The following is a 13,494-nucleotide window of genomic DNA, read 5'->3' as shown; positions in this document are numbered from 1 at the left end:
CTCTTTAATTCTCAATTATAAATACTTTGTCTGATTCTACATTTGTACAAAAAATTCTTTAACACTTAGCTGTCATTAGAACCATGACAAATTCTTCGATATCATTTTCAAGTTAAAGTTAATATAATAATTAATGTAGATAACTGAGAGTGAGTGAATGAGCGCGTAAGAATTAGAGAGAGAGAGAGAGAGACAGAATTCGAATTCGAATGTATACTGTAGGCTTGTGTACTGTCGTGTAACTGTTGAGGTTACCAGGCGCGTGAGCACCCGCATGCATCGGTGAGCGCGCCGCCCCTGCTTACCTTTCGTAGTCGACTCGTGATACGCTATTTATTTCTCTTTATAACTTAAAAACTAAGCTTCAGATGAATTTTTGCCAAAGAAAAAATCGTCTCAGAATACGGCCAGAAATACGTCTCTTTAAGGACAAAAGGTTATTTTGAATCAACTGCATAGCAGAGAAATAATGCATTATTTTTCAAACTTCTTTTGTTTATAATTTCTTAACGAAGAACGACCGCGGGCTAAAACCTTTCGAAGGTCACTCGGGGTGACAACATATGTCAAGGTCGAGGTTATCCGAGCTGGGTGCCCTATTGTCGATATTTACCAAAAGTTCTATTATATTATACAATTACCGAAATATTTATCGTAAAATATTCAAAAATGTGATCAATCAAGTTAAAACTTTCGCTGAAGAAAATTCAATTCCAAATTATGGAAAGAAGTTTTACTAAAGTATTTAAAAATTTAACTAGATATAGATCCAAAAATATTTGTTTGAATTGTTATCATAATAATTATGTAGGATGCTCGAACTGATTACTAAAATGTTAAAATTTTTTTCATTATTGCTTATCATGCTTCAATTTCTTACGTAATTATTTTGACGAACCAAAAATTATTTCTAGATCTGTATCTACTTAAATTTTTAGATACAAAATTATTTATTCTATGAAATTACCGAGAAATCTGTGTAACTAACGCAATCATTGATACGTCGAATCTTACATAGTAAAATGAAAGAAACTGTTACCTGTTCGTGCATCGGAAAGATCCCGCCGAGGATAATATCGCCATCAATACGTATCAACTTCGAGCCATCTTCGCCTCTATTCTTTGCGTTGTAACATTCACTTGTAATTAGGAAGCACCACATCCACGACAGGATCCTATGTAAGTTCATCTTGGCTGCAGAAGTTGAACTACTCGAGTGGCTCGCGATTGATACCTTGCTAAAACATAAAACAACATTTATTTTATTTTTAATAAATTTTTCAGTAACAGTAGTACATGAGTACTTCCCTACTATTAGTTGAGAAATTCGATTAGACATCTTCCATGCGCACCAGTGCATGTTAAAGTTGTACATAAATTGATATAAAAACGTGTATCTAATTAATATTAATATAAACACAAATTAAATCGTAAATTCGATTTTTCGCGCAGTTAAGTGAAATATGTATTTTATAATTTGAATTTTTTGTATTTAATTTTTATGAGATATTCAGATTAAATTCAGTGTCTAACTTTAATATGCATCAGTGTGCACTAATCCAACCGAATTCGCTATATTGTTCTTAATGCATCCATATATCATAAAAAAGTGAAATTTTTCAAATTCCGTATGTGTGAATTGTGTTCTAAATATATCTGTTTTCATTAGTGATAGGTACAAGTTGAAATCAAATATTTCTTCCAAAGAAAAATGATGCAAGAGACAAATGATATCAATCATAGGGATAGTTTTTGGAGGTAACAAAATTAATAATTATATTTCTTCTAGAGAACTTAAAACAAGTAATTTGTGATTAGCTTCATATTAATTTATGTTTAATATTGCCACAATAAATAACTATTATAATTTCAAAATACACACTTTTCTTACAAAACTGGAATATGATAACACAAATAAATTATAAATATTATATCCTAACTAGTTACAATAAAATAACATAAGGATGTTGAAGACACCGAAGACAAGTATTGAAAGTTGAAAGAATATTTCTAAAATTACCATTTCTTCGAGAGAAAAGACAATATTGACACATTTCAATATTTTATTTAAATCGATCAGAATAAATTGTTTATACGTTATAAATATATCTGTTTACATATTATATTGTCTGAATTCCCTTCACATCTCTTTCATGGTGTGATTTATTATCATTGTATGACGCTTATAAAAACTGCTTCAAAACGACTTGTAACGAGGCTTTGAAACGAAAATCTCGATATGCAGCGTCATATATAATTCTCTGCTTGTGTGCTGAAAACATGAATTTATAGTGGAAGCGAATACATCGTATGTTCGTGTGTAAAATATTTACAAAAATATAAATACATCATATGTTATATTTTCCATTCCTGTCTATTTTAAACTCTTGTATTCAGGTCATGATTTCTAAACTTATGAAAGAGTTTCTTTTCGATAATAAATCTCTATTCGTATTAAAACTTTGACGTTTAAACATAAAATCTCCTAGTCTGTCGCATCTAAATTTTTCTTCTTAAAAAATGATTGAAACATAAACTGTTGCTTTAAAAAGTAAAATTTTCAGTTTTCTCGATGAAAATTATCGATTTAGAATTAGCATCGTGCATTTCAAACATAAACCAAATACGATGGTTTCTTTTCCTTCTAATCTAATTCGGCTTTAGAGTGTCATACAGTTCGCGCAATTAATGCCTTCCCAGCCTATGACATCACGTCCACTGGTGAGACATCGCGTTTATCTTCTCGATAACCAATAAAAATTGGAGAAACTCGCGTATTGTCAATAATTCCGTCTGACTACGATTATGGACGTGAAAATAACCGAGAAGGTAACGCGCAATGTCAAAACAGGGGTGGAAGGCATTAATTGTGCGAACTGTACAAGGATTAAGAAAATTCACCCTTCACCTCTCCTTTAATCACTTCATTGTCCGTAATACGGCCTTACGTCTTTACCGTTCAATTTTCTTCCCGTAATCGTCGCGAAAACTGGATTTTTTTTCGTTGGCTCAGAAAGTTCTACAGCAATTATCCTTATTCTACTTCTAGTAATCGATTTTGCTCGTTAGACGAGTAACATTACATGTTAGCAAAAGAAATGCACTCATTTTTTAAGATATGTCTTTCTTTTTAATTACTTTTACTTATGCTTTTGTACGTTTTGATTTTTTTGTAAACACGTCATTTTCTTACAAGGAAAAGTTGCTGATTGTGAATCTATTTGTGCGTCTGCAATCTAATTCACGATGATGCAAATGAGAAGGAAGAAAAGCACTGGCGGTGAAATGACTTCGTTAAACAAATTTTATTTTCGCTCACGTCTTCACAATGTATTTCATTTTTTTTCTAATTATCTCCTATTTTACCTTCTCCAAAAGGTCATAATTTTGAAATTTTATTCAATTTTTTCCAATTAATTTAGAACCTTTACCAAGAGTAAACTTCTCATGGATTCTTTATACATAATGCCTAAATAACAACGATTAAATGTAAGGAATATTGCAATTAAAATTATTTATATTCTTATCTTTCAATTTTGGATCCAGAGATTCTCCTTTATCTTATATAAATAACATAATAAAATCTTAGCTACAAATTAGTGGAATTTAAATTATGAATCACATACAAATTCGATATTGTGTAACAATTTAAGTTGTAAATTTATGAAAAATTTAAACAATAATAACAGCAAAGTTGTCTTGTAATTTTCAAAATGTTAATGTTCGTTTGCTATATATAAAACTTCTAATTAAACTGACCTTTATAATAAATATATGATTTGTTTTCTTGTAATATTAAATAGCATTTATTCGATTGTTATATGTATATTGACAAAAGACAATATTCAAATAGAGGATAATATTCGTTTTACAGACTAAACGGCAATAAAAAAAATAATTATATACAGGATGAGTCTGATAAAAAGTTCACGTTTTTCTCGAAAACGATTAGAGATAGGGGGAAGACATTTACTATCAAAATTATAGGATAAATGGGGGGACATACTTTGATGACCTTGAGTAACCTTAAATGTTCTTGGTTTTCATATTACTAACAAAAAATTCTTTTAATTGGAAGGGGTATTTTTTACTTGTTCTATCGATGGTATTCAATGAGCTGAATAATTTAGCATTAGAGTATCTTTTTGAAAATTGAACTATTATCGGGATATAAACCAAAATAAGTTAGACTGAAAGCTTGGAATAAATTTTTTTTTATTATTGCAATAAATGTTCAAGATGTTCGCCATGTTGATCTAGACATGCCCGTAGTCTTCGTGAAAAGTTTGTTTGGATTTCTTCTAACTCTTGAATTATTATTTCGCGAAAAATATGTTTTCTTTCTTTCATATTTTCCTAAGTGGTAGGATGTTGAAAATAAGCTCCTTCATTCTTCGCCAAAGATAATAGTCCAAACATGTAAAATTGGATGATCTCACAGAGAATAACGCAGAACCACCTCTACTAAGCCATTTGCTTGGGAACATTCTGGTTGAGCCCTCGTCTCGTATTTATACTGAAGTGGGGTGGTATACTATCTCTAATTGGAGCCACATTCGAGCTCTATCTCTAAACGGAATATCTTCCACTGAACTTGGAAAATCATTTCTAAGAAAACAAATAAACCTCTCGATTGTTAAAGATTAATAAAAAAAGAATGGTCCAATTAATCAAGCGCCAATAATTCCTGTCCAAATTATTACTCCATCAGTGTTGATGAGCTACAGTTCTCACCCAGTGTGAGTTGACTTTGCTTCAATAATACAAATTGTGCCTATTAATGGTTCTATCACTCTTAAATATTGCTTCATTTGATCACAACACAAATAAAAAAAAATTAGCACCTTCTTGTAATTTATTTTGAGTCTATGTATAGAACTGGATTCTTATGTTAAAATCATTCTGCGAGAGTTCTTGAAATACTGATATACGGAACTTATTTTTCCTGAATATGCGTGACACTGAAGATTGGCTAATATTTCTATCACGGGCAATATCTCTTGCAAAGACATGTGAATTTGCAATAACTGCAGCCAATACGTCACTAGATACGTTTTCATTTGTAATAACATTTTTCTTTTGTTGTCTTGGCTGAGTCATAACAATTCCAGTAGTACACATTCGATTCTCCAAACGTGTAAAAATTCCTCTTATGAAATGACGACTGTTTGGAAAGCATGCAAGCATACAAATCAGCCGTTTGCGTAGCATTTTGTCTACACTATAACCGTACTTATGAGTAACGGCATAACTTCGTCGCGCGCGCGCGCGCGCGTGCTCTATTATATTTTTCAAATAAATGAACTCCCTTACGGGACAATTCGGTAACCAAACTTTTCTTAAAATATCAGAGCTTTTCCTCAAACACAAGTTAGGCTAGGCACGAGGGAGCGTGCCACCTTTTCGTTAATTTTTGTTTAGTTTACGATATTTGCGCAATACAATTCGCGATGGCAACAGAGGTGGGTCAGTACAGGCAGAAAAAATGTCGGATGAGAGAGATAGGTTGCAAGAATTACATAGAAATTTACAAGAAAAGTAAGTAACAAGTGTATTTCAAAAACGTCGAGTTACAGATAACTTTACTAATCTGAACGTAGGCCCTAGTTTTTCAGGCCTGGCATTCGCGACGAAACAACGATAGAGTCGATTGTATCTGCATCGGTCAGACAACTGTATTGATAAGATCTGAGCTCTCAGAATGATCACACAAGAAAAGCGAATAAGTATTTCACGACAACTAAGCAAAGAATGAAGTCTATCGGTAGCTAAATTACTCGCACACTGACAAGAAATAGAGTTATCAAGGTAGATTACAGCGCGATATAAAACGGATCTCTAAGCAAGGACTTTACAATTATTTTTATGTCGCAATTAGCGAAAATCTCGACTCGCAAATACACAAAGAAAGTGACTCGGTCGTGGCAAGGACGAGTGCCAGTCGGCATCAATATTTTTCTCAAAAGAATGTTCGAGCGGATGGCACGTGGTTCGCAAATTATTAACTTACGCGGCAACCATGAGATCGCTCGACATTTCTGTAACTTTAACGCGCAATCCACCCGACGCGATGCCAGAAATCTCGCGATCGGCTGCTTCACAATTAAAGTGACGTTCGTCTCACCAAATTACTCCTCGAATTCTCCGACAGCCTTGCTCTCGACACCCTCTGCTCGTCTCTATGTCGCCGGGTCCTGGAGAATTGTGCGTTCTCTCACAATTTTCTTTTCAGCTCAGCCACGACACGAATGCCGGCCGGGAATTTTTCGCGGATCCACACAGGTCATTCGACCCCCCTCTAATCGAGGCCACGTCACCCGATGATTGGACCTTATTTGTCACGCGGCCCCACGAATCGCACAGGTCTTCGTGGACCACAAATCCTTGTGCTTTAGGGCACTTAATATAATTTGTAAAGAGACTCCGATGTCGTCTGCAGCCTTCTGGCTAGTCGGGCTGGTTCGGAAAGTCCAGGAAAGCTCCGCCATCAACTCCGTGTCGGGGTGTCTTTATCTCCGACGGATAGTATCCTCGGCCATCTGGCGTATCTACAACACCCTGTTTTACATGGAGTTTTCTCCTTCCATAATTTTTCCTGTAATTCGTGTGCGATACAACAAGTTTCTGAACGGCAGCATAGTACAAAAAATATACGGAATCATACGACCTTCGAGTCCGGGCTCCCGAACGAGGCGGCACTCAGCCGAGTATTGTATCTTCCTCAACTCCTCGGCGTAGTGAGTCTTCCTTCTTCCGATGGTGGGCGAGACGACAAGATTACAAAAACAATAGTTCAGCCACCGAGCACGGTCCGTCAGTGATACTAAATCTAAATGTAGGACTAAATTAAAAATAAAGTACCTGAGCCGAATAAGCCCACCTAATTTATTTATTTTTTTAAAATTCTTTATTTATGGGAATATTGAAATAAACTAAGTGAGAATCGAATCTTCAATTCATTCACTCCCAAAAATAAAATATATTATTTATATAGAATATATATAAATGAACGAAAAAAAATTTTTATTAAACTCTGACATTGGGCTTTATTACATGCATATAATAAAGCCCAAATAAAAAATAAATTAAAAATAACAAAGAAAGTAAACATTTTCTTTCTAAATCAGTTTTAAAATGATTATTAATCATAGAAAGGAAATTCCTTAGGACTTACTCTACTCTCAAATATTACAATTATCTTTAATTTTGTTTGTAATCAACTCTTCAATCTTTGAAAATTTTTAGCAATTTGAATGCAATTGGTTTCTTAAAAGATAGTAACATTGAAAATTGTTATTCTCTGGCGTAAACTTCACATATAACAAACAAATAATAATAGTCACTATAATAAAAATCACATAAGTGGACCTTATTTAAGTATAACACATTTTAAAAAAATACTTATACTTATTTCAAAAAAATTATTTATTAGTTATTTTTCATAGTTAGGAAGTTGAATAATATTATAATGAAATATAATAAATTATGAAACACATTGTACATTGGTAAATTTTGCAGCCGATTGTTATAAAAATGGCTCATACTAGAGCCTTATACACACAAGTTTTTATTGTGTTAAACAAACGTGTTGCTATCGATTCCAATTCTTTAATCCTTTTTTATCTATTTCCTATGACACATTTTTTAAGCATATAGTGCAGGCGTAAAGCAAGTTTTAAAGTAATAAATTTAAAAGTGGGCCTTATTTAGTGCCTGGACCTCATTCAGCTCAGGTACCTTAATAATTTTTACTCGAATAAATTAACGAAGCGAATATATCTGGCGCACGCTCGTATGCGCGCCTACTTGCGCACTCGCCCTCTAAGCCGGGAGGACGCGCAACTAGAGTTCCTAAAATTAAGAGTCTGAAAAATCTTGTTTGATTTTTCATTGGTTCTGAAGCAATATGGCGCGACCAATCGTCGCTATTGAAACTGATGACTGAGCACATATGTAAGCACTTACACAACTGTATATGTTGTGTAAGTGCACATGTATGTGTATGTCACATATACTGCACATATACATACGCCATTTTGCTTCTAACTAGATGATTGTCCAGATTCTTACTTCTAGAGACTCTAGACGCAACATCCCCCGTAGACAATCCGCGACAGTGACGAACAAAAATTGTCACGTCACAACAATCATCGTAAATCACATTAACATATCAAAAGCTTCTTCATTAGAATATAATATTTTTAAGAAACTTTACTCGTAGTGTGATATGTGTACTTATCAATTCCAACTCAAATCTGTTAGAACGTACTAATTTTTGAATAACTATCAAAGCAAGAACTTAATGTTTCCAAACAAACGGATTGATAGAGATGGTCCTGTATTATTCCCCTTCTTTCATGATTTAAAAGTTAGAAGATTTCCAAGAAGACTGGCATGTCTCAATCAATACGGTGAATATTTTGAACAGTCTGACTTATTTTGGCTTATATCCCGACAATAGTTGAATTTTCGAAGAGATACTCTAATGCAAAATTATTCAGTTCATTGAGCACCATCGATAGAATGAATAAAAAATACCTCTTCTCAGTTAAACAAAATTTTTTATTGGCAGTATGAAAACCAAGGACATTTAAGGTTACTCAAGGTCATCAAAGCATCCCTCTACTTATCCTACAATTTTGATAATAGATATCTTCCCCCTACCTCTAACCGTTTTCGAGAAAAACGTGATGAACTTTTTATCAAACTCACCTTGTATATACACATATATATATATATGTAATATATTATATATAGTATACATATATATATATAATATAAAATATAAAATCTTATATATTATATTAGAAGGCATAAGCTATTAGAGATTAATTATCAACAAATCAAGAGATAAGGTAATGTGTCGCGCCAAGTGTAGCGCGAGATCGCCCCGTGTCTTTACGCGAGTGGGCGAGTTGCGAGCACCGGATCATTGAAAATATTCAGAAGTTGATCGATTCTGAGTAGTCTCAATGGACAACTTGAATTTAAATTATATAATTAAAGTGTTTTTATTGTCCGTATCCTATAAACGGAGATATCTCGATGCAAAGTCCGAAATGTCAAATTTTCATGGTTGGCACAGAAAAACCCAGTTTACAAAAACCCAAATACAAAAACCCAAGTACAAATTACAAAAATCCAAATGCATGTCAAATTTCATTGTTTTGTATAATATCAATATACCTGGTAAACCTTCGGATGAACTGCATATTCGAAATCATACAAACGACCACGTGTTTTTGATGTATTTTTGGCTCTTGAAAACGAATATGGCAGCAGAAATTGGCGCTCGGCCGTATCTTGGCCGCAATCTTGAAAAAAGCTGAAAAATGACATTTTTTTAAGTTTCTTCCATTTATTTCGAAATATACGAATCGTACAAAAAAATGTTTCAAACAAAAATTATAGAGCATGAAATTCTCTATAAAAAAGATTCTACACATTTGTCCTAATCACAAAAGGAAGCCCGTAAAACAGCGATGAAAGTGACTAGTTATACGTTTGTGCGGCCTTTACTTACACGTTTATGCTCTGTGATCACATGTGCATGCGTTGTACGTACTTTTCGGTAAGAGTGCACGAAATTTAAAGTCATAATCCATTAAATTAATAACCATTAATAACCCATGTGGATAGTGGGATGTATAGACAGTAATGCTTGGGTTCGGGCGGCTACGCCGCCCGAACGAAATAAAATAACATATCCTACCCGCTTGGGGCCTAACCGCCTAGAAGTTACAGCTGAGACAGTGTCTGCTTGGAATATTTTTAACCCATTGATATTTGGGGTGAGAATTCCAAATGGGTTTTTACTGTCTTTAAAAAGTCTTCTCACACCCCACTGTCTTCATTGGGTTAGGAATATTCCAAGCAGACACTGTCTCAGCTGTAACTTCTAGGCGGTTAGGCCCCAAGCGGGTAGGATATGTTATTCTATTTCGTTCGGGCGGCGTAGCCGCCCGAACCCAAGCATTACTGTCTATACATCCTACTATCCACATGGGTTATTAATGGTTATTAATTTAATGGATTATGACTAGATATATCTATAAGATACTGTATAAAATGCCTGCGAATCACGTCCTCATATATACTAAATTTCGGCACATTTCACTTGCGAGAAACCTAATTGATTAAGTTGGGTACTTTAACTACGGATTACGCGTTTATTATACAAGATACGACAAAAGTGTATCAAACCTTATTTGTAGAGGATTTTCCGCTCTGCATTTTTTGTTTGAAACATTTTTTCATACGATTTGCATTTTTCGAAATAAATACAAAAAACTAAAAAAAATCACGTTTTTTCGATGTTTTTTCGAAATTGCGGCCAAGATACGGCCGAGCGCCAATTTCTGCTGTCATATTTGTTTTCAGGAGCCAAAAATACATCAAAAACACGTGGTTGTTTGTTTCGTTTCGAATATGCAGCTCATCCGAAGGGTTACCATATACCTTCGCAACATTTTTAAACAAAAATTCAATAAACTAAAAAAAATGCTCGTGTTTTTTTATCTTTCTAATTATTAATTTTGCTTAGCAATCTCGAGCTAGATATTTTATTTTTATAAATTTCAATTCATTTATGTTAGTTTAATTATAATTAAACATTGGAAAGAAAGATATGAAGTCGTATTACAGGTTGAACATAATACATTTAACATTACGAATAAAATTATATAAAATTGATAAATCTTTAACGTCATCAAGTGAATTTAACTATTTCGTCGTTGGATAGCGAGAAAAAGCAGTCTTTTTCGAAAATTTTCAAAAGAAATCGAATAACGTTTTACCAAATCATTCCGAACATACTGTGGTAATACGTTTGATAAATTAGATGAAAAAAACATTAATTGTCTATTAAGAGAATGTATTGATCTATGTAAATCAAATATTTCTAATTAAAAAATCTGTTTCTTTGAATAATATAATGTTATTTAATTTTTGATTTGCCTTATAATGTTTAAATTGTAAGTTGAAAGAAATTATTAGAAAAATGTGATAGAAAAATATTATTAGAAATACATAATTTTAAAAATGTATCTGTGATATGGCTCTTATAAGTTCATAATTAATATCAATCCAACATTTCAAAATTAAAGCCTCATGATCACCGAAGTGTTAGTAAATAAAATCAAGATAATAACGAAATTTAAATGGAAAGTTATTAGAACGCATTGTACGACCCGCGTGCAAATAAATTGAAATGTAAAATATCTAGCTCGAGATTGTTAAGCAAAACTTAGTAATTAGAAAGGTCAAAAAATACTAGCAACGTTTATTGGATCTTTAAAAATAAATTAGTTTATTACATTAAGAATTAAACTAGTTTTTTATCTATAAATTAATTGGAAACTTGTTGCAATGATTGCTTAACATAAATGATATTAATGAAATGCTGATCCTAAATCCTGGTAGTATCTGTTGGACGACTCTTTTTGAGATTATGTTTTTGTCGAACAGATACTACACTTTTAAAACAATAGATGACTGCTACTAGAGTCCTAGAACAAAAACCCACAAACCACAAAAACTCACAGAAACCCACAAAAACCACCAAAATTTGAGTTTTTCTGAAAAAAACTGAGTTTTTGTCAACCCTGCAAATTTTTAAGATACGTCATCATCATCCTCGGAAATGTCCGTTTCACATTTTAAACAGCAGATAGCACTCACCTGTTACAACAATTAAAGTTTGTTCGCGTCGCATGCTCCAACATGTTCCAATATGCTTCTACTATAGCTTTTACTCACTCCAATGCGCTTGATAGAGTGAGTAGAAGCTATGGTAGGAGCATGTTGGAACATGTGGAACTTGCGACGCGACAAACCTTTAGAGTCTCTATAAAAGAGTCACGACATGAGGAAACCGACTTCGTGATTGGTCAGATTTCAAGTTCCTTTAATCGCCGCCATTTTTAGATACTTTCGTTGTGGTAGTGAATCTGTGAATTGGTGTGAGCAACTGTTTCATGATGTAGTAATACAAAAAGGCGCGAACGCGAAATCGAACTATCAATTGTCAATCATGGTGAAATTATAAACAGTATTTGTTGTTACGCAGAGTACGGACATGTATCAGGTAAAACGATATATGCGCATTGCATTTTGTCCAAATTCTAAAGTTCTTTTACCAATTTACTTGTAACGTGTTTTTGAATAAAATGTATAAGGAATTAGAATTTTTATTGAGACTGTAAAGTAACTAGAAATTTTTTCACTTTGGTTCCATCGAACTGAATGCGCATGCAACTTTTTCTCTTTAAGTGCTCATTTTCATCATGTTTTATCATAACTCTTGTATGAATTGTTAAAATTTAATGAAATTTGGTGTGAAAGTTTTCATACCCATAACATGTGACAAAAGCTTTGATTGATTTCTCTTGATTTTACAGGTTTTAGTTTTTCACGGGAGTCCCTCCTTCATTACATTAATGTATAAGAATGTAATAATTTTTAGAGTAAACTATGTATATATGTCGAATGTAAAGATTTACGTTCTTTCTTGTTCTGCTATAAAGATTATCGAAGTCGGCTCATAATCGGCAAAAAGTCAGAATTTACGTGCATTCGTGTCGGTATATTGTGCGGATATTCTTAACAACTTCTTTGTCGATTTACAGCAAATTTTTCTGGAAATTTAAAAAATATATACAAGAATACAAAAATTAAAAATAATTTAATAATTATAACATTTAAAGAACAGTAAAATTTGTAATAAAATGTCAATGCTTATAACAATGTAGCATTAATTTAAAAAATAAAAAAAGAAATTGATACCCTCATGAAAAAATACACCAAACGTAATGTTCGGGATCCGAAATAATGACACTCAAAATGAATGTAAACATCCAATTTTCGGTATTATCCACATTTGAGTGTCATTTCGGTCCCCAATTGACCACTCACCACTCACCTAACACGCCTCGCTGAAAGTCTGTTTTAAGAAACTTTTATATAAACTGTAGCTTGAGGGTGCACTTATTTTTGTAATTTTTATAATATATTATGTTGTCATTTTATTGTTATGTAATCATTTACGATAATTGAGCATCATTTTTTAGATTACCGTCTGTTAAAATACATTTCCCCCTCAAACATCTGTGTAAAGATGAGGTTAGGTATGCATTTTCAAGTTCCGTATTTTATTATTTGTATTTTTTCTCCATATCTAAAAGTTCGATTACTAATATCGTCGGCTGTACGTATACTTGGATTCGCAAGTATTCGGCAAAGTAGAAAAAAATATCTACATACTTATAATTACATGATATATCGCAGTTCAGGTTTATAAATTAGCTTTTTAGGATGACAATGTCTTTCAGCAGGCAAAAATGATGAGTTAAAATCGACAAAATAGTCTGTATACATGTAACATGATCTAATTAACAATTACGGATATTGTGATTATTATGTTTCACTATTACCGAAACTTTGAATGGCACGCGCATTATTTGTGCTGTCTCCGGTCGATACCCAGAAATGGCGTTC

At 33.0% G+C, this 13,494-nt stretch overlaps 1 protein-coding gene across 1 annotated transcript in view; it reads right to left on the bottom strand.

The window, feature by feature from the left end:
* The window catches only part of LOC108720634 (metabotropic glutamate receptor 8), a 179,929-nt gene that overhangs the window by 125,705 nt on the left and 40,730 nt on the right, over window positions 1–13,494 (bottom strand). The window contains exon 2 of the mRNA XM_018444757.1: window positions 1,040–1,238. Within this exon, the coding sequence (XP_018300259.1) occupies window positions 1,040–1,238 (199 nt within the window). The remainder of the gene's footprint in view (window positions 1–1,039; window positions 1,239–13,494) is intronic.

Source organism: Mycetomoellerius zeteki, unplaced genomic scaffold (assembly GCF_001594055.1).
Source record: "Mycetomoellerius zeteki isolate Tzet28-1 unplaced genomic scaffold, Tzet1.0 scaffold154, whole genome shotgun sequence".
Taxonomy (NCBI): Eukaryota; Metazoa; Arthropoda; class Insecta; order Hymenoptera; family Formicidae; genus Mycetomoellerius; species Mycetomoellerius zeteki.
The sequence above is the reverse complement of the archived record's forward strand: the minus strand, read 5'-3'. Positions and strand labels throughout refer to the sequence as shown.